The sequence below is a fragment of the Salarias fasciatus genome, chromosome 16 (genome assembly GCF_902148845.1).
Source record: "Salarias fasciatus chromosome 16, fSalaFa1.1, whole genome shotgun sequence".
NCBI classification, from domain to species: domain Eukaryota; kingdom Metazoa; phylum Chordata; class Actinopteri; order Blenniiformes; family Blenniidae; genus Salarias; species Salarias fasciatus.
The window spans coordinates 18,198,437-18,222,623 of NC_043760.1; the positions used below are offsets into that span (position 1 = coordinate 18,198,437).

General features: G+C 44.1%; 1 protein-coding gene across 2 annotated transcripts; it reads right to left on the reverse strand.

The window, feature by feature from the left end:
• Window positions 1-894: 894 nt before the first annotated feature.
• ranbp2 (RAN binding protein 2) lies at window positions 895-22,708 on the reverse strand. Of its 2 annotated transcripts, XM_030112800.1 has the most exons (30): window positions 22,553-22,708; window positions 21,509-21,576; window positions 21,299-21,410; window positions 17,052-17,204; window positions 16,671-16,901; window positions 16,355-16,497; window positions 16,072-16,267; window positions 15,834-15,974; window positions 14,676-14,835; window positions 14,418-14,599; window positions 13,646-13,836; window positions 13,193-13,316; window positions 12,634-12,795; window positions 12,094-12,231; window positions 11,544-11,675; window positions 11,195-11,419; window positions 11,026-11,106; window positions 10,777-10,915; window positions 10,594-10,688; window positions 6,040-10,507; window positions 5,492-5,569; window positions 4,361-4,537; window positions 4,123-4,209; window positions 3,823-3,998; window positions 3,395-3,740; window positions 3,143-3,232; window positions 2,891-3,039; window positions 2,518-2,791; window positions 1,993-2,348; window positions 895-1,886 (listed from the first exon to the last, which is right to left on the reverse strand). In XM_030112800.1, the coding sequence occupies exons 1-30, from the start codon at window positions 22,622-22,624 to the stop codon at window positions 1,581-1,583; spliced, it is 9,252 nt and encodes a 3,083-aa protein (XP_029968660.1). In that variant the 5' UTR covers window positions 22,625-22,708; the 3' UTR covers window positions 895-1,580. The 2 variants fall into 2 exon arrangements, with proteins under 2 accessions (XP_029968660.1, XP_029968661.1); XM_030112801.1 differs by lacking the exon at window positions 5,492-5,569 and having other exon boundaries at window positions 1,581-1,886.
• Window positions 22,709-24,187: the final 1,479 nt, after the last annotated feature.

The window sequence follows — 24,187 nt, forward strand, 5'->3', positions numbered from 1 at the left end:
CATCTCCATAACCTCTATTGTGCCATACTTATATAAAAGACAGGTTTAAGAAATATATTGATTAAAATGTGTTCTAGTCATTCTAGTCATGATGTCCTGAAACAATATTTATTTTAGGATTGACCAGCTGTACAATTGTTTTAGAAGAAATTGTGTGATTTCATTCATATAAATATTGACAATCAGTTTAACTTGTTTAAGGAGAATATGTTGGCCTAACTGGTGACGGCATTCCCAAAAAGTAATTACCCGATTATTTTTCTTACATTCCTGAAGCCAAAATATTACATTTCTTTTATTACATGTTTTGTTTTTAACATGATCAAGTATTACATTTTCTCAATTCAACACTTTAACAAGCTAAAAGTGATTTTAACAGCAAAAATCTTACTTTATTGAATAATTATATAAACTCAACCACACTTGCATGGGATGTAAACTTTTCTGTTTCTCCTTTTATATCATGCTTGCACTGCTGATAGTGGTACTGTTGGTGTAAAATTCTTATTATTCTCCGAATCTCATTTGTGCTTCTGATAATCTTTCATTATGTATAAAATTTTGGGTGAAAAGAAAACTCCTGACCTGTGATTTGAAAAACGTAGCTGTAATGCAAATTATAAACCAACTAGGCTACTCTACATACTTCTCCTTACTATGTGCATCAAAGATGAACAACTGGCAAACAAAATAAAATTGTCAAGGATTGATGCTGAACAGCTGTCAGTGAGAAAAAAGGTGTTGTACAGTACACCTCTGACGAAACATTGGATGCAAAAGCATCTCGTGAGCAGACGAACACTCTCTGCTGAACTTTGTATTGTCTCCAGATTATGGACTGAATATTCAATATTGAGAATGTGCAAATTCAACCATTCAAACCAGAAACTTCAAACTTGTAAAGCAACTTTATTTCTCATTAATCGGCAGATTATTCCCACAGTTTTCCAGAGACAATCTCAAACTATACACAGGATGGGGTCACTCTTGTGAAATTCAGCATACTCATCTATGTAGTGTGACTGCTTCCTGGAAAGTTTGAAGTCCAAATATTTGCTCTGTGAAGTCAAAATGCATCATGGAAAAACCACCAGAGGGCGCCCTGCGATGAAACGTACACAGAGGCAGCATTTCTGGAGAGGCTGGGGCAGTTCCAAACCAGCAGGTGCAACCAAACCACAACCTGGACTTGAATTATGGTTCCGCTCACTTCAAAAAAAAAAAAAAAAGGGCGGGTGGTGGTTGTGGTGGGGGCTCATGAAGACCAGCAATCAAATCAAGCACATGCAACACAAACTGAACAGAAACACATTAAAAAAAGTAGTCAATGTACAGTTATACACACAACATAGGTGAAAATGTATGGACATGATAAGACGCAAATACAAAAGTGCACAACAGTTGCTCCACGACACCTTGCTCCTCGTTTGTGACGACATGAAAGAACGGCGGAGTGACGCATTCCTGTGGCCGACTGCGATGTGCCCAGTGACTGAGGATTTGGATTCAGCCGCTTCTCCGGATCCGAGCTGAAGTGAACCTACACCAAGCTGTGAGCTATGAGGCCGGTATCTGCGGGGCTATAGCTGTCCGCAGTCTGTGATGGTCAGTGTCTTTGTGGGAACGCCGCCCTTCGTGCCCAGCTCTCCCATCTGTTGCACCACATCCATGCCATCCCGGACCCAGCCGAAAGCCACGTGCTTGAAGTCCAGGTGTTCGGCTTTCTTCAGGGTGATGAAGAACTGCGAGTTGTTGGTGTCACGCCCCTGATTGGCCATCGACAGGATGCCGGGGCCCGTGTGCCGCACGTCGAAGTTTTCATCCTCAAACTTGCTGCCGTAGATGGACTTGCCTCCTGTGCCGTTGCCCTTGGTGATGTCTCCACCCTGAGGCACCAAAGGGAAAGGCGTCAGTGAGCTTTAAAGGAAGACGTCCTACTGAGAATATCCAGCTTTGCACACGCTGGCGGCGGTCTGAAGGTAAATCGCTCACCTGACACATGAAGTCTGGTATGACCCTGTGGAAGATGGAGTTCCGCAGCCCGAAGCCCTTCTCTCCGGTACACAGAGCCCTGAAGTTCTCTGCCGTCTTGGGTACAATGTGGGAGAAGAGCTCGATAGTGATGGTGCCCAGTTGCTGGTTGTCGGCCGCCACTCTGAGAAACACCTGGGGGTTGGTGTCTCTGGAGTGCTCCTGGACTCTGGACATCTGCGGCGAGAGGGCGAACGAGGGGTCATCGCCGCTCTGGCTCATTCGGCTCTGACACTCGCAGAAGGTTTTCTTGAAGGACTCTGCGATCTCCGGGGTTTTGAACTTGGCCGCCAGCTGTTCCACCACGCCTTCGCCATCTTGGTGAACAGAAACACATTTGAGAAACGTTATCATCAGAGAAACGGTGCAGCTGAGAAGCAGCTTTTAGCCACGTCACATACTCAGTATGTGGAACATGAAGAACATACAAATGATCAAATGGCCCACCCTGCTAGCTCCGTGTCTGAGGCAGACTTGACGGTGTACCTGAATAGTCGGTGGCGGTCCACAGCAGAGCGTTGGCCGAGGCGTTCATGGGCTTCAGCTCCATTGCCGGCGAGATGGTGTGATTAGCACACACCCTCAGCACTTGCTCTCTCCTCATCAGGATTCGGTAGAAGTGTTTGTTGGGGTGGAAGAGGATTTTGATGTCGCCGATGCCGCGCTCCTTCCACTGGCCGAGGTCGCGGTCCCACCGATAGAGCTTGGCACGCTCTTTAAACAAGATCTCCTCGTCCTCCTCTCCAGACTTGGTCTCCACCTGAGAGGCAATCAAAGCATGAGGATGAGGAGAGGCTCCCAGATAACAACAACAACAAGAATTTTGATGTCTGAAAACAAGAACAGCTGTTCTCAGCACCTCAGGTAGTGACACTATTGGCTCAAAGTGAATATCCACATTATTTGGAGCCTCATCTTCATCACTTCCATCCCCGTCATTTTTTGGTGCAGAGGACACTGCAGACCCAAACACTGACGCGCCGGCGTTCGCCCATGAGAAATTAGAGTCTTGAATTTGGGAAAAAACAAAAAAGAAAGCAAGCACACAATGAAATCATGTTGAAGTTGTAGTGTGTCATGTTTACATAATGTCAGAAAAAAAACCCCTGACCTTTTCCCCCAAAGGCAAATCCATCTGTGGTTTTGGCCAGTTGGGCAAAAGACAAGCCTCCGAACGAGTTGAATCCAAAAGAGGAGGATTCTGCACTCAGAGAAATAGAAGGTATTAATAAATACTGAAATGAATGCACACTTTGTTGTACTCATGCAGTCTGACACAAACATGGACATGCTGCTGCAGCAGTGGCTTAGGGGGGAAAGTCCCCACTGAATTTCATATTTCCCTATACTTTTAATTCTGCACCTTGACTGGCTGTTGCAGTAGACGAGGCGCTGGCATCAGTCGTGATGATGGCCTCTGGTTCTGGGCTCTTCTTAGTCGACAGGTCAATGGGGGAGCTGCTGCTGCGAGTTTCACTCGGAGCTGCATTCTGAGTCTCCACTGGCTGATCTGAGGTCTGCACATCCAGACCTGATGTTCTGCCTGAAGCCTCTGCAGCGCCGGACGACGGGCCGGACGGCGTTTCATCAGCGGCGCCAGATGACGGGCCGGACGGCGTTTCATCAGCGGCGCCAGATGACGGGCCGGACGGCGTTTCATCAGCAGACGCCGTTTCATCAGCGGCGCCGGATGGATTGAATTGAGCAACCTGGTAAAAACAAAACCCATGTTATTCCTTGGCGACACAGCATGCATTATATCTGCACAAAGAGAAGTGCTTTGCAGCATACCTGCTCTTCCTGTGCTTTACGGACTTCTGTCTCAAAGTCTTCTGGTTTGTCGTGGTCGGTGTCGCTGTCTGTGGTGCCCATGCCACAGAAGAAGGTGGGTGGCAGCTGGAGGCTTCTGGCCCTCTCCTCCTCCTCTGGCGTTGGCTTCTTCTCCCACACCACTTGGCAGTCCGACTCTGATCACAGGACAGACAAGTTCAGAAGGAGAGGATTACTGCCAAGTACACATCCTGATGAGTAAAATGTAAAACAAGCAAGATGCACACAGTAAAAGATACATATTTTAGAGGAAATACGCACCATCAGCACAAGCTGCAGCCTTGTCCTCTGAAGGGTCGGGGTACAGCTTTCCTTTCAAGGCCTTCACTGCTGACTCGTAGTCTTCATCTGAAAATTAAAGATCACCACAGATTTCTCTTAAATTGTGTATCTAAAAAGGAAAAAACTGACTTTTCCCATTTCAATTTTTCCCATTTTCACTTTTTAATACGTTTTAATGTAATTATCATCAGCTTTAGCTTTAATTTATTGCTCTCACCATCGGTCTGATCGTCACTGGTGTAGCCTGGTTCATTCTGGTAGCAGAAGAATGTGTGAGGCAGCAGAAGCCTCCTGGCTAGCGCTGCTTGCTCAGCTGTGGGCTCCTTGACATACACAATTTCCACGTCGGAGTCCTCACTCGATCCCGCACTACCTGTTTCTGCCTGAGGGGGCCCTGGCACAGACAGACACAGACAGAAATATGAGAGTTAGACTGAGCGGGAACTACTTTCATGAAAACGCCATGAGGAAGCCAATTTTCTTGGAGTTAGAATCACACACACACACACACACACGCTCACACAAGTCATGCACAGCAAATTAAAAAAAAACAAAAACAAAACGTGCACTCCAGTTACCACAGTGAGAGACGGGTTGTTTTACAAGACTGTTTCTCTGTTCATTATATTCAACACTGTCCAGCTGTTACAGTCCACTAAAGGAATGAAACATTAACCCATGAAAACAGCTGAGCTTCACCCTTAATTAGCCTTTGCTGAGGTGCACAGCATCGGCGTAAGCCAGAGCAGACAAGAGAATTACATTTCATGCTGTTGCTACACATCCAGCACTAAAAATGGTACATGTGACGTCGGCACGGCCCATTTCTCTCCGGCTCACCTTTCAGAAGACATTTACTGATGTGCTTCCTGTTGCTATTCAAAACTCGGGCAGGACTCTCGTAAAAGGAAGCCTACCTGATTACAAACCAGCTGAATGTACCAACAGTAGTAACACTGCTCTGATTTCTTTTTTTTTCAAACATTACTGATTAGTATTAATCTATCTAAGTTTCATAACAGGAAGTCTCCCTTCAAACAAGATTTTGACAAACAGCGTTTAGTCTAAGAAATACGATGGACTACTGAATGAAGATGGCTATGCACACCTTCAATTTTAACTGATAATTCATGACTGCAAACACAACTTAGTTTTCTACAAAGTTGAGTGCAAAATACTAAAGTAATTCAGCTACTATGATGACAGAATCCTCCACACTGGACATGCAACACATTAGTTTGACTGTTGTTTTCACTCCGTGCATCCAGGTTATTTCTCTCTAGTAGTAGTAAGGGCCAGCCAGGTGACAGCTGAGAAGTGTTAACACACACTGCAGTGATTAGAGTACCTGGGGTTTCAAATTGGGTGGTGGATGTGCTGGTCCAAAAAGCCATTGGGTTATCTTTGAAAAGCCTAAAATCCAGTCCTAAAGGATGATGGGTTGTTGAGTGAAGAGAAACTAATTGTGAGGCTGGTATCATTAACAGAAAACAATGCCAAAGTTGTTTAAAATGGAATATACTGAGAATAGTACAACTAAAGTAGATAATTGTGTGCGACACATTCACTGAACGTGAATGTTGATAATCTTCTCTACATGTTGTTGCAAGTATATGATATAGAAATTGTTGGATCTTTAAAAAAAAAAAAAAAAAAGCATGTATGAGCGACATTAAAAAACTAAAAACTAAATGGATCAGCAGCTTTTTTTTTTTAAATGCAGTTTGAGAGAAAAATCAAGATGGTTGTGGACCAACTATGATTATGATGATGAGCAATGAGATGCGACATGACGATGGAACATGACAACGGAGTAAAGATAAAATGAAAAAAAAAAAACCACTTATGATACTCATTCAAAAAAAGACAAGAAATGCTTCAAAGATATTTTGTTACCTTTCTCTGGGATTTTGAAAGCAGGAGACGCTGCAAGTGAAGCCTTGGCTGGATGTCCAGATTCTCTGGCTATCGAAGTCGATGACTTCTCATTTTCAGAGTAGGATTTAGGAGAGCCAAAAATCTTCTGAAGGCTGTCGGTGCCAAATACAAACTTAGGGGGGGACACTACAGTCTTTGTGGGGTTGACTGGACTGGTAGACCCAGCAGCAGACAGGTCAGGAGCTGGTTCTGTTCTTTCCTTTGTTGTCTCCTCCAGGACCGCGATGGCGGCTTTCCCGCACACAATCGTAGAGACCTCTGCAGATTCAGTAGTTCCACTGTCGTGTGGTGCAGCAACTCTTGATGTGACTGGAGTCATAAGCTCTTTTTTATCTTGGGCAATCTTGGCCTCTTCAAAGACCTGCTTGAACGTGTTTGCAGTGTCCTGCAGCTTAAATCTCACGGCCAGCTGTTCAATTTTACCCTCCCCTTCTTCAGCAAAGTCCATAGCACTCCAGACCCAGGCCTTCTCTGCGCCCTTCATTGGTTCCAGCTTCATGGCTGCTGTGATCCAGTGGTTGGCACAGATCTTCAGCACCTGGTCTCGTCTCATGAGCAGCCTCACTCGCTTGGTGTTATAATTCTGCAGTATCTTGAGATCTCCAATACCCCTCTCCTTCCACTGGCCCGGTTCCTTATCGTAACGATACAGCTTGGCTCTGTAACTGAAGACCACCAGTTCATTTTCCTCTCCTGTAGAAATCTCCACCAAATCAGGCAGAGGTACGACTGGCTCAAAATACTGTCCATCTCTATCTTCATCCTGGGTCACATCCTGCTCGTCATCAGTCCCCACTGAGGCTCTGCTCTGGTTGAGCTTCGCAGGTGACTTTGAGGGACTGATCCCAGGCTGGAAGCTGAAACTGAACCCACCGGTGGATTCTCCGAAGCGGAAAAGGTTCTTTCTCAGTGAGCTGCTGGCAATGGGTGAGGCGTAGACCGACGAGTCAGCAGTATCATCTAAAGCTTCTTCTCTGAGGTCGTAGTTATCCCACTCCAGCGTGGGGCCGGTCGTTTCACCGTGAGGTTTGATGACGCGGCTTGAAACGTCAGTGGCTGTCGTAACGTCTCCCTGGGAATCATCGTCCTTGATCTTTGTTTTCTCATCTGTCAAAAATGATTTCAAATCTTTCAAACCTGACTTCATTTCCTCTGCTTTCTTGATAAGGTGAGCTGTTCGGCCTGTGTCAACCAGCTTGTGAGGGGTTTGAAGAGGAATATCCAAGAGCAGCCTTTGACATTCTTCAAACTTCTGCTTAAACTCCGCAGCAAGCTCAGGACTTTTAAACTTGGCAGCCAACTGTTCAAGATTAGCATCCCCATCTGAGAAGTCATTGGCCATCCAAATCCATGCCTTGTCTGAGCCTGCGAGTGGCTTGAGGTTCATGGTGGTGGTGATCCAGTGGTTGGCACACACCTTCAGAACTTGCTCTCTTCTCATCAGCACCCTTAATCGGCCATTAGTGGTGTTTTTTAGGAATTTGAGGACTCCCACACCACGTTCCTTCCACTGACTGGTGCCAGCATCAAACCTGAAGAGTTTGACACGCTGGGAATAAAGAACCTGTTCATCCTCTTCCCCCGTTACCAGATCCACCTTATCGGGCATTTGAACCACTGGTTCAAACTGGATATCATCATTTTCTTCAGTTTTATACATCTCATCATCCTCCAGCTCATTTGGAGCATCAGTCTTGGTTGGGGTTGCCTGGAATGATGAGAAGACCTGCTCGCCTGTTCCCGAGAAACCTTTGAAATCAGGATCTTTCTGACCAAACTGAAATTCTCCTGAGGATTTTGCCAAGTCTGCAAAGCTGAACGTATTAGCTTTTCCAGAAAACAATGGATTTTGATCTTGTTCCGATTCACTTATTGATGATACAGGCACATTTTCCTTCTCCTTGTGTTTTTCAGCTATACTTTTAAGAAAACTGGAGGCAGGACCTGATGGGGTTTGGATGTCAGCTGTCTGAGATTCCTTTTCAGGCTCCTGAATGCCAAACTTGAAGCCACCAGCTGGCATGGGCATCGTGAAAGAGAATCCCGAAGAACTAGAGGTACTAACCGCCGTCTGTGGAGCCTCAAACTTGAAAGATGAAGCAGAATCTTTTTCTTTGTTTTGACCAAACTGGAAAGTGTTGCTACTTCCAAAAGGCATTGTAAATCCGGTGGCTGCTGGCTGGTTGGCTGAACTCTTCGTTCCAAAGGAGAAGCTGAAAGAAGAAGCTTTAGGAGCAGCGGTACTTGTACTTTTAGCATTGGGATTTGGGGTCTGACACGCTGCACATTTGTCTGCAGATGCACTATTCCTCACCAAACAAGCGTCACAATCCCATTCTCCATCTTTTTTGCCAAACATGGCTTCGAGAGAGGGGTTCTCATTCGGTGCTTGGCAGGCCATGCATTCAGCAGCTGAAGCATCATTTCTGACGAGACAGACTTTACAGTCCCACTGCCCATCTTTCTTTGCAATGCCAGCCTCCAGTCCAGACACTGCTGGCACATTTGATGCCAATGGAGCCTCTTTTGATTTAACAGAAGGGTTTGGACTTTGACAGGAGACGCAGTTATTAGCTGATGCCTCATTTCTTACTTCACACACATCACAGTCCCATTGCCCGGGCTTCTTGGCAAACAAAGCACCAAATCCAGAATCCACAGACATACTTGGCTGTGATACAGGTGGATCTGTAGCTGGTGCAGATTGTGCTGTGGCTGCAGGACTATCTGAGATTTTAGGTGCCTCATTAGGAACACAACTGTTTGCAGAGGCCTCATTTTCTGTAGAACTTTTATCACTGCCCCACTGGTTTGACACCTTGCCAAACTGAGCTCCAAAGCCACCCAGGCCACTGCTTTCAGTATCAGTAGGTTTTGAGGAACTGACGCCAAACGTAAATGAAGAGGGAACCGAAGCTCCGAAGGCTCCAAATCCAGAAAAGGTGGAACCAGAACTGCTTGGTTTTGATGAATCAGTACCAAACTTGAAGGTGAATGGACTGGCCTTCGTTTCACCAGGAGCCTGAAGATCTGGTTTTGATGAAGATGTGGGGTTGGGTGTCTGACAAGCGACGCACTTCATATCTGTGGGTTTATTTCTTACACAGCAGACACTGCATTCCCACTCCCCCTCTTTGAGTGCAAACTGAGCTGCCAATGATTCCGAATCTTTCAAAGTGTCCACTTCCCTCTCCTGATGCGGTGAGGGGTCTTCAGGTGATTTGCACACAACTTTCTGAGCTTCCTCAAACTTGGCTTTGAAAAGTGATGCCTCATCCACGGTTTTGAAGCGAATGGCAAGCTGTTCTGTCTTCGGTTCCTCATCGGCATAATCAATTGCATTCCACACCCATGACTTGTCAGAGCCAGCATTTGGTTTGAGCAGCATATCTGCGGTGATGTAGTGGTTTGCACAGATCTTCAGGACCTGTTCCCTTCTCATTAAGAGCCGGACCTTGCCTTTCGTGCTGTGCTTCAGGATCTTAACATTGCCAATGCCTCGCTCCTTCCATTCTTTAGTTTCTGTGTCAAATCGATAAAGTTTCGCCCTGTTGCAAAACATTTCCTCCTCCTCTTCCTCGCCTGTTTTCACATCTACTTTATCGGGAAGAGGTACAATTGGTTCAAAGTGAGGGCCATCTTCATCCTCTTCAACATGAGTGCTATCATTGTCGCTCTCCGCTGCTTTTTCCTGCTCTGCTGCAGACGGAGTTACTCCAAACACTGGGGTAGCAGTATCCCCAAATTTGAAAGGCTGCTCTACCTTCCCAAACAGACCACCACTGGCAGTACTTGGAGTAGAATGAAGAAATGGGAAGCCTGTCGCATTTTTATTGCCGAAGGTGAAGAGGCCTGCTTGGCTGGAAGGCTGTTCCTGAGCTGGAGGCTTCTCTGGAACATCGGTTTTGGCAGGAATGTCAGACGTGAGAAGACCAAGCAGACTTTCACTGTGCTTGGCTTGGGAAGACGAGAAAGTAAAATCTCCATCGTTTGATTTAAAGTTAGAGTTGAATTTGAAAGCAGCTGACGGCGTGGACTGAGTAACTTGACCTGCACCAAAGCTGGGCACTCTTGGGACTTCAGCAGGAGCTTGTTGGCTAAAGGAAAGCTTCCCAAAGTCTGCAGGCTTCCCTTCGATGCTCTTTGGTGTCGGAGCAGGGACTACAGACGGCTTGGTAAAGTAACCAGGCTCCGGCAAGGGAGGGTTAGTGGTTTGCTGGGTGACACTCTGACCATAATATTCCTCGCCATAGGGGGAAAGAAGGCTTGTTGCTGGCGATTCAAACCGAAGAGGGGTACCAAAGACTTGCTCTTGAGGAGGGTAGATGCAGGTTGGAGCCGTTTGTAATGGAGGTGTGTGAGTAGGCTGCTGGTAGGAATACACGTGCTGCTGAGGCGGCATGCGGTTCACACCATACATTGGGCCCTGTACAAGAAAAAGCAAGATTAATGTCTTCCACTTGAATACAATCCGAGAGAATGTTTAGTAAAATAAATATTTATTCAAATTACCTTGGTCGGAGTTACATTTGCAGCTGGTCGCAAGAGATACTGAGAGTTATAAGCTGGAGACTGGTTGTAATACACCGAGGGCCCTGTGGTAGCAACTTGAGAAAAAAAAAAAAAGGTTACAATTGCTTATCTAAGTATTTATAGAAACACGCGGATAAATAAAGCTATGCATAACATCTTCACCTGTTAATGGAGCCCCGTGGTAAGACTGGACAGGGTTGAAGGATTCCTGGAGGCCCTCAGCTCCGTAGGTCTCCCCATACATCTTATGAGGAGAACCTGCAGCCACCGATGAGTTCTGTCTCAGGTCATGAACTTCATTCTGAAAAACAGACATTTATTGAGAGGCGGCTCAATTTGGTTTATCCACGTCAAGCACAACACACAAGCATCCACGAAATCAATTCAAGTTTCTTAATCTCATTTCCTGACCGTAAGAGCTTCGACGCGCTGGCATAACATCTGGAGGAGATTTTTCTGTTCCACCCAGAGAGGCGGTGTCTTGGGAGAAATCTGAATTAAAGGAGTAAATCCATTGAGTAAATTCCAAGTCGGCACTAAAGAAAATCTTTCACATGTGAACCAATGAGCTAGGCTTTACCAGCCTCTTGGAAGGAGAGATGATGCTTTTGTTAGGAGAGGAAGTAGAAAACTTTATGTGGGATATGGCTGCAGCATTTTCCGTGAGATGAGCAGGACTGGAGTGAGTTGGTTCTCTTCCATCCTCCTCCTTCTCGTCCTCTTCATCCATAATTTCCCCATTCTCCCCCAGCTGCTGATTTACATCATTCAGGAGATCAACCACCTCCTCCATGGACACGGGCAGCTGGAATACAGAAGAGCATGTAGTAATCCCATAGAGCTCTGTAAATCACTGAGGTTTCATGAAAGTGCACAAACTGCTCACAGAGTGAGTCAATATTTGCAGAAGATTACAAACTGACATTTACCTTTTCAATGTCATCAGCATTAGCACTGTAGATCTTAGACAGGTAGGTCCTAAACTTCTTCAGAAACGTGATGCACCTGTCTTGAGTCTCTTCAACACCGTTGCTGGCCTCCTCTGAAAGCCGTTGATATATCTACCAAGAAAGAACCATAAATTAAAAAAAAAAAAAAAAAAAATAGAAACCCAAAACAAAACAACAAACAAAACAAAATAAAACAAGATAGGAATAATGTAATGGTACCAATGTCAGTAACAACACAATATTAACTCAGTTCAAAACAAATTCAGCAGTTTCTGAAATACACAATTCTGCTTTGACAAATTTAACCTATGACGACCACTTCTGCCAAATAACTGAGATATGGAACAAGACTTCAAAAATCTTATAAAAGCAGGTTTGTAAGTTGAAGTTCCATCTAGTGTTTTACATTTTAGCAAATCAGAGGTAATTTAAGAACTTCCAGGGTGGGGGAAAAAAAAAAAAAGTTGTGAACCACTGATTTTAAAGATAGATTTTTCAAGGTGCCTCACGACGTGTTGGTGTCACCTACCTGTGCGAGATGCCAGACCGAGGACATGTTATTGATGGCTTCCAGTGCAGCAATAGCCTCTTCTGTTCTCCCCTCTATGTTCAGGAGAACTGCGTGTGCTATTTTGGATTCTTCCTCAAAACCTTTCACTGCCGAAATCTGAAAAGTAACAAACACAAAAATCATGAGGTTATGCGGTGCACAGTCAGTTCTACTACAGATTCTTCATCTTTAACTACAATACTATTAATATTACTGTTTTATCTTTTTATTTCTGGCTTGACAGGGTCTGAGGGATTCAGACTGCTAGTTCATGGTACACCAAAATCATCATCATCACGGAATGGAAAAAAGAAAAAAAATTGTGGATTGTGAGACAACTGTTTGGGTTTCTAATGTATATCTAACATCCTGCTGATATCCACAAATATAGATTGAACCTACAAACCCACAAAATATAAACACAATGAAAACCCACGATTAGGGCAAACAAAATATCCACAACTTTCAGGGTCAAAAAACTTCAAATACAACAAATGAAGATACAACAACAGCACTAACCTGAATGTCCTTGGAGGGAAAGTGTAGAAAGAGGGGATCAAGGGGTTCGGGGATACTTCGTCTGTTTTTGATTTTCTCCAATAACGGGATAACCACTTTCCAGTAGTGGACACTGCGGCCAGCATACTCCTTCTGGTCGTAGTAGGAGTTGACTCCATCACCCTGGGTTATGAAACAAGCAGATAGATGGGTGTCAGAGGAATGTGCAGTACAACTTCATTATTTTTAAACCAAATGTCAGTGTGAGTCTCAAGAACACACTGCCAATTAGCGCGTGTGGCTGTTCTGACTTCTCAAACTTTACACACGAACACATACGTAACATGAACGACAAACAGGAGGAGGTGTGAAGACGCGTATCTGCACAGTATCTGGCAAAAGCTCCTGGTTTCCTTTGAACCATCAGTGTGACTAGACACAGTGATGTCTTCCACTTAAGTGTGCTTCCCAACAAAAATTAGCCATGCTATAGGAAGTCCAGCTCCAGGGTCAATCGTGGCCCCCAGAGTTTGTAATTCTCCCCCCGATAAAGACCGAGTGCATGCATTTGTGTGTATACCGTCTGGCTGAGACTCTGAGCCCAGTGGATGGCCAGTGCTGGTTGAAGCCCGTGTTTCTCTCCGGCCCTCAGAGTGCTCAACCCATGCTGCACGATCATCCGCAGCTTGGCCGACATGCCAGTACTGAGAGAGGACAGATGAAATAAAGAAATCCAAGTTATTTATTATAAAACAAAGCTTTTTGGATGTTTTTATGGCAACCAAACAAAAAAAAAAAAAAAAATCACAAAAGTGAAACTGGATTTCAAACAAGCTCTTCAAGAAAAAAGAAATTACTTGACATGCTTTTACAATTTCTGAATAAAGGACAGTTTGATGTGAGAAATGTTTAATGGAAACCTTCAGTGCTACTTTGGGATTGAGCTCACAAAGAGACTGGACAGACCAATCAGACCGATAACGTCACGTGTTCTGGCACCAGAATGATGTCTGAGTGCAGTTGCAACACTCACGCTGCTCGATTGTGGATGAGGCTGTAAAGGGCATCCCACCACTCCCTCTGTCTTTCGGTGGTCAAAAGCCTCATGAGAGGCAAAGGGAGGCAACGAGGTTCATAAAGCTGCTGCTGGTTCGCACCACCGCTCAGCTTTGCAGTCTCCTGGAGCTGGCAGTGGCAGCAGAACACCACACCATACAGAAACACCTGGAGGGAGGGAAGATAAGACGGCAGACATTTACACAACGTAAGGTGGAAAAATGTTATTTAGGACTTGACTGTTTCAAAGGCATCTGTGGCTTTTCTGACCTTGGCTCAATGAAAACAGAAAGCACTGGAGGCAATGGAGAAACAAGTCTAAAGCTTTTGTGCAAATAGAACATCGCTCGTGTCTGCAAGTTAATTGATGGCACGAAAATTGAGCATGTGTGGATTTAATTTCATGGGACGTGTGCTTCGCGAGCATAAGTGTATGTTTTTGTCTCTTTAGGATGTTTTTTTTTACCCCTTTTCTTTTGTGTCAAAAGAATGAATTAATTGTTGTAAATTATGCTCGAATATAAACTCATTGTGGAAACAAAAACAGCAAATCATGACAGGATTCATGATTATACATAGATGTGCTCTCCAACAAGTTTTAAAAAAACTTTAAAAAACACATGTTGTTCAGAATCACAAAGCTCAGTGTCGATTAAATTATTTTTTTCCCTTAACAGTTTTGGGATCAACCAAAGTCCCTTTGACTCTTCATCCTATATCACATGGATCATCTCACATGACTCCTTTACCTCAAGGTCCAGCAGGCAGATGGATTCTACGGCGTTCGTATCGAGTTTGGAGGTCTCGAGCGTGAGCCGGGGGAAGAGCTGCTGCAGCCAGTCTCGGACAGCAGGACTTTGGGCCAACAGGGTCCACTGCAGACCCAACCAGCAAAGGTGCTGCAGCTCGCCGTTGTGGAGCAGGATAGAGCCTTCAGACGAGGCAGCAAAGTTTAATTGAAAATGAAAAGAGAGCAAGTTTCCACAAGCAATGAGATGGTTTTATACCGTTGTCCCACTTGGCCAGGTGACAGATCTCTGGAGCCGCCGAGCTAACAGAGCGAATGTCATCATTAGCAATAAATGATGATCCAGGAGACGCCTGGCGACCCCACAGGAGCTCGAACAGGGAGTCTTGACCGCTCCGGTTCGCAAATGCCTCTACCACCTGCACAAAGACAATGCGCACATGTTTCAGTGAGAGCAGCATCATTAGCGTCTTCAAAATTATAGAGATGACGTCTGAAGGATTATTTATTGCTCTGTTCGTGTAAATATTTCTGCAGTGATCCACAATTCTGTTCCTGAAGCACTGGGGTGAAGCAAAAACTAGAAACCATCACAGGGACTTTCAACCACTGGAGCCTGGTTAAAAATTTACTTCTGGAGTTATATTTTTATCTCTCAGAAAGTCCTGTTTCACAAAAGTAATACTTTGAAAGTGTTCAGAAGCTTTGGGGCCTGCAGTGGTGAACATATCTGATTGGACAACGGCACTGAGCATCTGTTTCACGTGACAGTTAAACAATCAGCTGCTTAGTCTACCACTTTGGAATTATTCAAAATGAAGGACTACAACATCGAATCACCATGACAGTAGAGTTCGTCTCCTCAGTGTAGTCTGCTTCTCAATACAATAAATGTGAATTTTACTGAAGGCTGCTTCACAATCAGAACATATTCAAAGGATCATCTTAACAATGACAAAACCTTTCTGCATTGCAATAAAATACCCACAAAAACCAGACAGAAAATCCATAAATACATGATGCTTCTTTGAGGACAGTCAGCATGGCTAGCGCTTTGATAACCAACTGTTACAAAAAGGAAAAGGAAAGAAAATAAATAAATATACTAATGTCAATTTTTAAAGGATACCATGAGATTAGCGTTATCGGAAAATTTAAACAGCAAGCCGTAATAAATCCTCAAACTTGTTTGCCAGAAGCCTCTGTCTGTTTCCTCTGTGAGCGCAAGAGAGCCACAAACAAATCAGCCACTTGGGGATTACTTCACAAGAGCGCCACATTATTCAGTGCAAAGCAAGACTCGATCTACACACTAAACAGTCACTGATAAAGCATTGAAAACAGAGCGTTAAAAGAGGACATGTTGCATGACAGGGAACATTGATCACTCTAACTACATTAAGAACACAAAACAGACCTCTCTGATTAAAGTGGATGGATCAGCGCTCAGGTTGAACAGCATGTGTCCAGCCTGACTCTGTCGGTCGTTGGCGAGCAGCTCCAGAGGTTGTGGGGCAGACTGGTCTCTTTTGGTCGTCTTTACTTTTGGTCTGGGGACCTTCCAGAGGGACAAACAAATCAAAAAACGTGTTCCCAAAATAAATACTGAGTAAAACGTAAGCTTGGCACAGTAGAAGCACAATTCCAGCTTGTACCTGATATGCTAGCAGGTAGCACAGAGCGGCTAAGTCGATGATGGCCCTCCACGTCTGTTGGCGATCCTGAGCCAATTTCAACAGCAACGTGGCGGCATGGAGGTAAAGGTGACCCTTCATTTCCACAAACGCCTCGCTCAGATCGTCTGCGTGGCGGTCCGCTACACCGCTCAGCGTCTGCATTGCTTGGTCAAAACTACAAACATGCACAACATATTTTAGGATTTCACTGATGCCGCTTTTCTACAGAGCATGCATAAAAACACCCTCGAGTTCGACCTACTCTTTGAACGCATCGAGGCCGAGCTGCAAGCTGCTCTCAGGCAGGGTGACTCTCAGCAGGCTGCAGTGAGCCAATAGCAGTTCTCTCTGCAGGCGCCGACACGTCTTCTCATTGCTGGAGACACTGGGCTGAGCAAGATACTCCTGAAACAATGGGAAGTGACTCTTTAATTTCTTTTACAGCTCAAGAGGAACTAGACCATTTACGTGACGTATGTATTTTACATATACACACATTCATTCAGAAAAAAAACCCTGGCGCAAATAGATTAAATATTTTAGACAAACACAACTTTCCGTTTGAAGTAAGTGCTGACCTGCAGAGTGTTCACCACTACGGTGTACCAGTCCAAACTCTGACGCAAAATGCCCTTTTTCTCAACAGCCAGACAATGTTTAACAGCTTCATCCAGCCGGCTGTCCTGACAGTAGAGCTGAACCAACTTCACGTTGACATTGGCATCAGCCGGCCGCGCTGCCAGCTCGTCCTGAAGGAGATCAAACAGCTGGTTCCAACCCTGCTGGCCACGCCGACTCAAGAGACGCTCCTGAATGGGACGGAGCACATAAATTAGTTGGCCGAATAATGTGCATCACATTAACTTGCAGCAACATACGAGTGAGGAATCTGCAACGTAAAGTTAAGACATTTGACAACTGTCAAAAAACAATATATGACAGGTGTCCCTGGAGCTGACCTTCAGGTTAAAGACTGCAGGGCTTCTAGGCATAAGCTTGGCAGCTTTCTCCACCCAGAGCTCTGCTCCGCCATCAGATCCCTCCTTACTGACCAGTAGCTCAGCCACCTTCAGCACCAGGTCCTTCTGGGTGGGGTTCAAGTGCACCGAGCGCTTCAAACACACAGAAGGGAAGAAACATCAGCATTAGTTTATGCTTGTGATCCGTCTGTCGGACATGGCTAAAAATGGTACACAGGTGCGAAAGATGGTGACTTCCAGTATTGAGGTTTTCATTGGAGTATCAATGAACATAATACAATTGTATAGTCAACGTTATTTTAACACCACAATTCTTTATGTAGTTGGTTTTATTTACTGAAGAATCATAAAACATGTACATTAAGCTCTAAGAAATTGCCGCTTCACTTTATTTGTGAAAACAGACAAGATTTTGCACCCCCGCCCCCCTCAATCCCACAAAGTGCTGAGACAAATGTTTGTCTAGTTTAGTTTGCTGAAACAGGCTATAGCTGTTTTGATCTAACACCATGTTTAAAGAAGGAACTGATGCTGACATGTACCTCAATGCACGCTGCCAAATGAGCACAAAACATACCAAAACATCGTGAAGAGGTACAAAATGTCAAACAAAATCATGATTGTCGCCATTTCACATTTTCCCAAACCCACATGTCCAGGTTCATTTCCTACCTATTCACGCTACTGAGGTGATTGGTTACCAAGTGGTCTTATGGTGGTTTTCAATTTAAAATCCAATACTCGAATGAATGAAGACCATCCCACAAATTCGATCATCAGAAATGAAAACTAAGCTGATATAAAGGGTGATCCATCCATCCATCCATTTTCTACCGCTTATCCGGGGCCGGGTCGCGGGGGCAGCAGTCTCAGCAGGGATGCCCAGACTTCCCTGTCCCCAGACACTTCCTCCAGCTCCTCTGGGAGGATCCCAAGGCATTCCCAGGCCAGCCGAGAGACATAGTCTCTCCAGCGTGTCCTGGGTCTTCCCCGGGGTCTCCTCCCAGTGGGACATGCCCGGAACACCTCCCTAGGGAGGCGTCCAGGAGGCATCCTAAACAGATGTCCGAGCCACCTCAGGGTGATCCAACCTCAGTAATGTGAACCTTGTTCGGGTATTTAAAAATGAACACAGGAAAAACCCAAACAAAAAGCGATGGAGTCTGCAGTAAGCAAGAAAATCACAAACCAGCACACAACCGTGAGCCAAGACAGGTCACGATGTGAGGCAATTTGATCAGCATGTAGCCACTGCATCATAGGCAGACATGACATGTTTCAAAAAAAAAAAAAAAAAAAAACACACAAAACATTTTGGTGGATAAGCTGAACCTGCGAAAGTAGATATATATTCAAAACAATTTAGAGTTGGTTATAGTGATATAAAAATAACACATAACAAAACATTCATGTTATGAAGGGCATACAATGCTTAGTCATTTTTTTAATGCTGCTAGTAAGAAATGAAGAGGTGGACAAAGGCACAATATGGAAAAGATGTCTCTGATTTACATTGTAATTTCAAGTATGTGGTGTCTGCTGGGGGGGATTCCTCACATTACAAGAGGCGGAGTTTGGTGACGCCAGTAGACACAAGTATCTCTTATGGGGACCTTCCTGTTGCTGCTGTATTTCCCACAGACCAGTAGGCTGAAGGGGGTCCGGTTTGGGGACCACAGCATTTCGTGTCACGCTGTCCTGTTGGCTTCATCGGACCTGGGCCTACAGCATGGCTGATCTGCAGCCGAGTGTGAAACGAGGATGAAGATCAGCGCCTCCAAATCTGAGGCCATGGTTCTTGACTGGAAGACGGTGTTCTGCCCCTTCTGGGTCGGCAGAGAGAACCTGACCTAAGTGGAGGATTTCAAGCTCCTCAATGTCTTATTCACAAGTGGGGGAAGGATGGAACGTGAGATTGACAGCCAGATGGGTGCAAGGGCTGTTATGAGGTCGTATCAGTCCATTGAGGTGAAGGAGGAGCTGAGACGAAAGGCGAAGCTCACGATTTACTGGTCAAGCTATGATCCTACCCTCACCTGTGGTCATGATTGAAAGGACAAGATTCCAGGGGGAGGAGCTCGGAGTGGAGCTGTTACTCCTCCACATGGAGAGGAGCCAGCTGAGGTGGTCCGGGCATCTGTTTAGGATGCCCCTAAACACCTCCCTAGGGAGGTGCTCAGACATGCCCTGGGAAGATCGAGGACACACTGCAGTTTCTCAGCTGGACTGGGAACACTGCAGGATCGTCCCAAAGAGCTGGAGGAAGAGGCTGGGGACAGGGAAGTCTGAGCATTCCTGCCCATACTGCTGCCTTTGTGACCTGGCCCCAGATAAGCAGTTGTAAATGAGATGAGACAACTAGTCTGGTAATTCTGTGGACACTCCTCTGCTCTCCCCTTCATGTTGCATGCTCAGCTTTCTTCGCACGTGCTTTGGTCACCTACCAAGAAGCCTCAATCACCAAAACTGCACTGCACAGGTCACCAGAGGCAAAGCGGAGGAGGGGCAGTCTGAAGATCACGTGATAATAAGCAGTAGAGAAAGAAATACAACAGGTGGGAAAGACCTGGAGCAGTATTTCAGTTCTAGTGAAAGACCGCTAGAAGAGGAGGGCTCAAACTGATTTGTTTAATTTATGAATTGCTCATTATGAAGAAATACTGTTTTGGTTGTTTGTTTTTTTCATGTCACTCTTCACCACAAAGAGCTTCAATTCCTTTTCTAATGATCAACTATGGAGACAATCCAGCAGGAAAAAAAAAATATTTGTATGCAGTAGGGCTGCCACGATTAGTCGATTAATCACGATTATGTCGACTATTAAAATAATCGACGACTAATTTAATAGTCGACTAGTCGTGTTTTTTTTGTTTTTTTTTAATGTTTGGTTTTGTCTCGAAACTGCTGCGGTACCTTCCACTGCCGCGTCTGCCTTTCTGTGTTTGACACACATGCGCAGTCGTGTCAGCTGCGACAACATGGCCACCCAGCGGCAGCGGAGTTCCAAAGTATGGGAGCATGACAAGAAAACGTCACAGAAAAGTGCAATGCAGTGTCTGCAGGACAGAACTTGCCTTCCACGGCAGCACAACTGCGATGCATGAGCACCCAAAACGGAAGCACGGCGTGGCTCGTGACTATGATTGCCCATCGTCTCGGTAAGCTAATAATATTAGCATAGAACGCTAACTTGCTGTTTACTCATAGCTGTTAACATTAGCGGTGACGATTTGATTCATTAGCTGCCTTTAGCACATATTTCATGTTTTCTCTAACTTTATAACAGTAATGTGTTTTAATAAGAAGTGATGTTGCGCTGATGTTTTCTAACGTTATGTTTCAGAGCCTCCAGCCCATCGGAGCAGATTTTCTCCACAGCAGAACATCTGCTCCCAGAGAGAGCAGCCTGTCTCCAACACATGTAGAAATGCTGACTGTCCTGGCTGTGAACAAGAGCCCTGTGTAGTTTGGGATTATGTAGAGTCAGAGTGGAATAAAGTTGTATACAGTTGAGCACTGAACATAAAATGCACTTTTGTTTTATTTGAGTCAGTGAGACAAAAACTTTCAATAATACCTTAGTTACAGGTGCCTGCCTCATTGTTGCTATGCTTGATGCTAAACACAAATTAAGAAAAAAAAATTAACGTGAAGGATTTATTTTTGTGTTGTTTAGGCAAGTGCCTTTTCCTTATTTTACTCAAGTATTTGCAATTTATGCCATTAAATAAAGGTTTAATGAACTCTCATCTGAATTGTCTTTATTTTTAGTTAGAATATACCTTAAACACTTAAAGCTGAAATCTAATTATGGTTATATAAGAGCAGCTTCATGGTTGTGCGATAAACTATGTTCTACATTTAATTTATATATGATGCGATTAGTCGACTAATCGAAAAAATAATCAGTGATTAGTCGACTACCAAAATAATCATTTGTGGCAGCCCTAGTATGCAGCTCTTCCACTGTAATTGCTGCCCTGGGGAATCACACTGAGCACAGTCACAGCAAATATTGGTGTAATTACCACACCCAACACAGGTATTTCCAGCAGCTCAAAATACCTGTTTGCTTACTTACTAACAGAGTTAATGCAGCAGCTTTTGGAATCAGCTGCTACAACAGTACACTTGGATAAACATGGTATTTGGCATAATGCAAACCATAAACTCCAGAACACGTTATATGCAATGGCACTTGGAAAAAGGTGAGTTGCTTGTTGTACCTTGTAGCATCCTACGGCCTTGATGATGTCGCCTTCTTTCTCGTAGAGTTCACCAAGGAATTTGTGTGCTTTGGGATCCCTCTCCTGGACTTTGAGAAATTCTGATACGTGCCTGGGAAGAGTTTATGACAAGTAAGAAGAAATGCGGATACAAAGACAAGCTACAACACATTTGGTTAAATGACAGTGGATTTTATCGACATGCCTTACCTTTTAGCGAGTTCATATTCCTTTGCTTCCGAGTACAACTTGGCAAATAAAAATCCTTTAATGGGCTTCTGTGGAGAACAACAACAAAAACGTTAATGCTTTGGGCACATATCAATCTGGCTTGATATGGCTAAAGATGCATAGTTTAATGTAGAGCGGTGTTATCCAAAATAAAACCATGCCAGGAGTCATATGATATAAATCCAACAATGCTACAGGCTTCTTTTTTTATTAAATAAGTACAAAAGCTGTGTTAGGCCTGCACTGACAAAGCACTCTCAAACTTGTGTCAGCAGAGGTTTGTTGACTCTTCAAGGAGTTTGCATAGTGTGCAAAACACACTCCTTTGCATACAGGATATTTTGTAAAGCAAAACTGTGGGAAGCTGGTTCTATTCAGGGAATACACATCAAGCAGCTAACATTAGCCGAGGCTTCAAGAATGACACTTTCCCTTACCAAGTATGAAATGAACAAGTAAAAGGCACAGTAGTCTCGTTAGCCTTTGTTTATTCAATGTTAAGGTCCAAGGGAGCAACAAAAACAGGGACAAGAAATAAAGGAATACTGCAATTCCCACGAATCAGCTCATAGCGATCCAGCCTGACAGCTAGCATGAGCTGAACGATGGGATTTACGACGGAGATTCAAGGTGTAGCTGAAAACACTAGAGTTTTTAGACAAAAACGAAACCGAAACCGCGTCTTGGGATTTTTCAATTAATGTATCTTTCCGGATATTTCAAGGTGTCGAGGCTTAACTGACGGCTAGCTTGCTAGCTAGCACAGCGAAAGGATCAAACCGCGGGATTTTCAGCTTCACACGGGGGCAGAGTGCAGCTCGCCGGCGGCCACTTCAGAGAGATTACACGGAACACGCGGTACCTAAAGTCATGGCGGTCACCTTAAATGTCACGTTAACCGATGAAAATAATGGAAAAAAGGGAAACAGAAAAACCGTGGCGAGCTCAACGTGTGGTCTTCTTGCCGGTTAGCTGTCACACGCATGTCGAGCTATCATGCTAGCAGCTAGATGAACACCTTACCTCTTTGAGGGAGGGAGAGGAGCTCAGGACCGAGGCCACGTAGCGGTCCACCTCAGCCTTACTGCGTCTCATGGCTTCACAACACCGACCACTTCCAGCGGGGACCAGAACATTCACAATTCACCGCAGACATTGAATCGGCCTTCAGGAGCGTTCACTAGCCACGATGATACTGCGCTCGCTCTATGTAGGCGGTACCATGTACGCTTGAATCGGAGCCCTTAACCAATGATGTCGCAGATCGGGGTTTGACGCGCAGGGGCAGGACCTCTGTCTCTCAACAAAATACACTCCACCAGGGGTTAAGATTCTTTGATAACGTTGACAAATTTACCTTCTGCAAAAACGAATCTGAAAATGTAGTTCATTTGTTTTGTGGCTGCCCATATCGTGGTATCATTTTGAAAAGACCTTGAGAGCCGCATGATGTGCAAAACAACGCATAAAGTCAACACTGAAGAGAAGAACATTATTTCTTCTTTTGAACTCAGTGAGTAAAAAATGTATGTATGATGGTTAATTTCTATAAGGGACATTTGATATCCGTAAATGCACATCTCAAAACTCAACTTCATTACTGAAATTGTTTCTGACTGAGACTGGTTTTATTTTAAGTCTTTTAAGTTAACCACAAATAAGACATGTATGTCAATGATCAAGATCCATCCAGAGGTATTCAATACATTAGATGTCACAAATACAATCATCACTCACACGAAATATCACTACAAAGTCTGCCGCACATTTTTTTCCTCCCTTTGTCTCTGTTATTACTGTTAATGATCTCTGCTTTGTCTTATTGTAATTGTGAAACTTTTTGCTGTTGCAGTTAAGATTGTGAACTATAATTACTAATTTTTTTTATGTACACTGCAACCTTCAAATAAAATTTATTTTGAAAAACCACTATAACAAGGGTAACTTCAGAGGCTTCTGACATTTACAGACGCTGCAGCAAAACTGTTACTGATATAACAATTTATATAAAAACAGTACAAACTAACAAATAATGCCTTCCCTGGGAAAACATAATTTTCCAATATGACTGAATCCTGAATCATGGTCCAAAAGTGTTTTAGACAAGAGGTTAAAGCTAAAAACTAAAAGTGCACACTCAATGATTGTGCGTCTGTCCACCCTGCTATGTTTTTCTGTGAACAAACCACATTTTTATTTTTAAAATATGTACTTCTACACATGATTTATAATATATATTACATGAAAAAGAAACCTCCAGACCCCTGAGGTCTTCAGGAAGAGGTTTAAAAAGTTCATCGCAGAGCTAACACAGGTAAATGGACATACACACACTGGACAGCTCAAGTTATTAAAATCTCATGTATTCATTTGTTTTTCATCTGTAAATCTATATTTTTCAAGAACTGAGGTCATTCCACTTCATACATATCAAATATACATTAATTTGAGATGTTCAACTCCCTAAATATCATATTTTAAATGGGACATTATAATGGAAGATACACAAAAAATAGTCTTATTTTCAGTATACCACATAACAACCATAATGTTTCTTTTTTTCTTTCATTTTAGCAGGCGGGCATATGTCAATGCATTACTATTTTTGGTGTTCAGTAAATTTTTCCTCTGCCCTGAAACATGTATTTTGTCCCTTTT

What these genes read in the sequence shown, in the direction of transcription:
- ranbp2 (XM_030112800.1), bottom strand. Translation starts at nt 22,624, where the DNA reads ATGAGACGCAGTAAGGCTGAGGTGGACCGCTACGTGGCCTCGGTCCTG. An exon ending in AGGCCGTAGGATGCTACAAG is followed by an intron (nt 17,205 to 21,298) that starts GTACAACAAGCA and finishes GTGTGTTTGAAG; the next exon opens with CGCTCGGTGCACTTGAACCC. An exon ending in ATGCTGATGACATTGAAAAG is followed by an intron (nt 11,420 to 11,543) that starts GTAAATGTCAGT and finishes TCTGTATTCCAG; the next exon opens with CTGCCCGTGTCCATGGAGGA.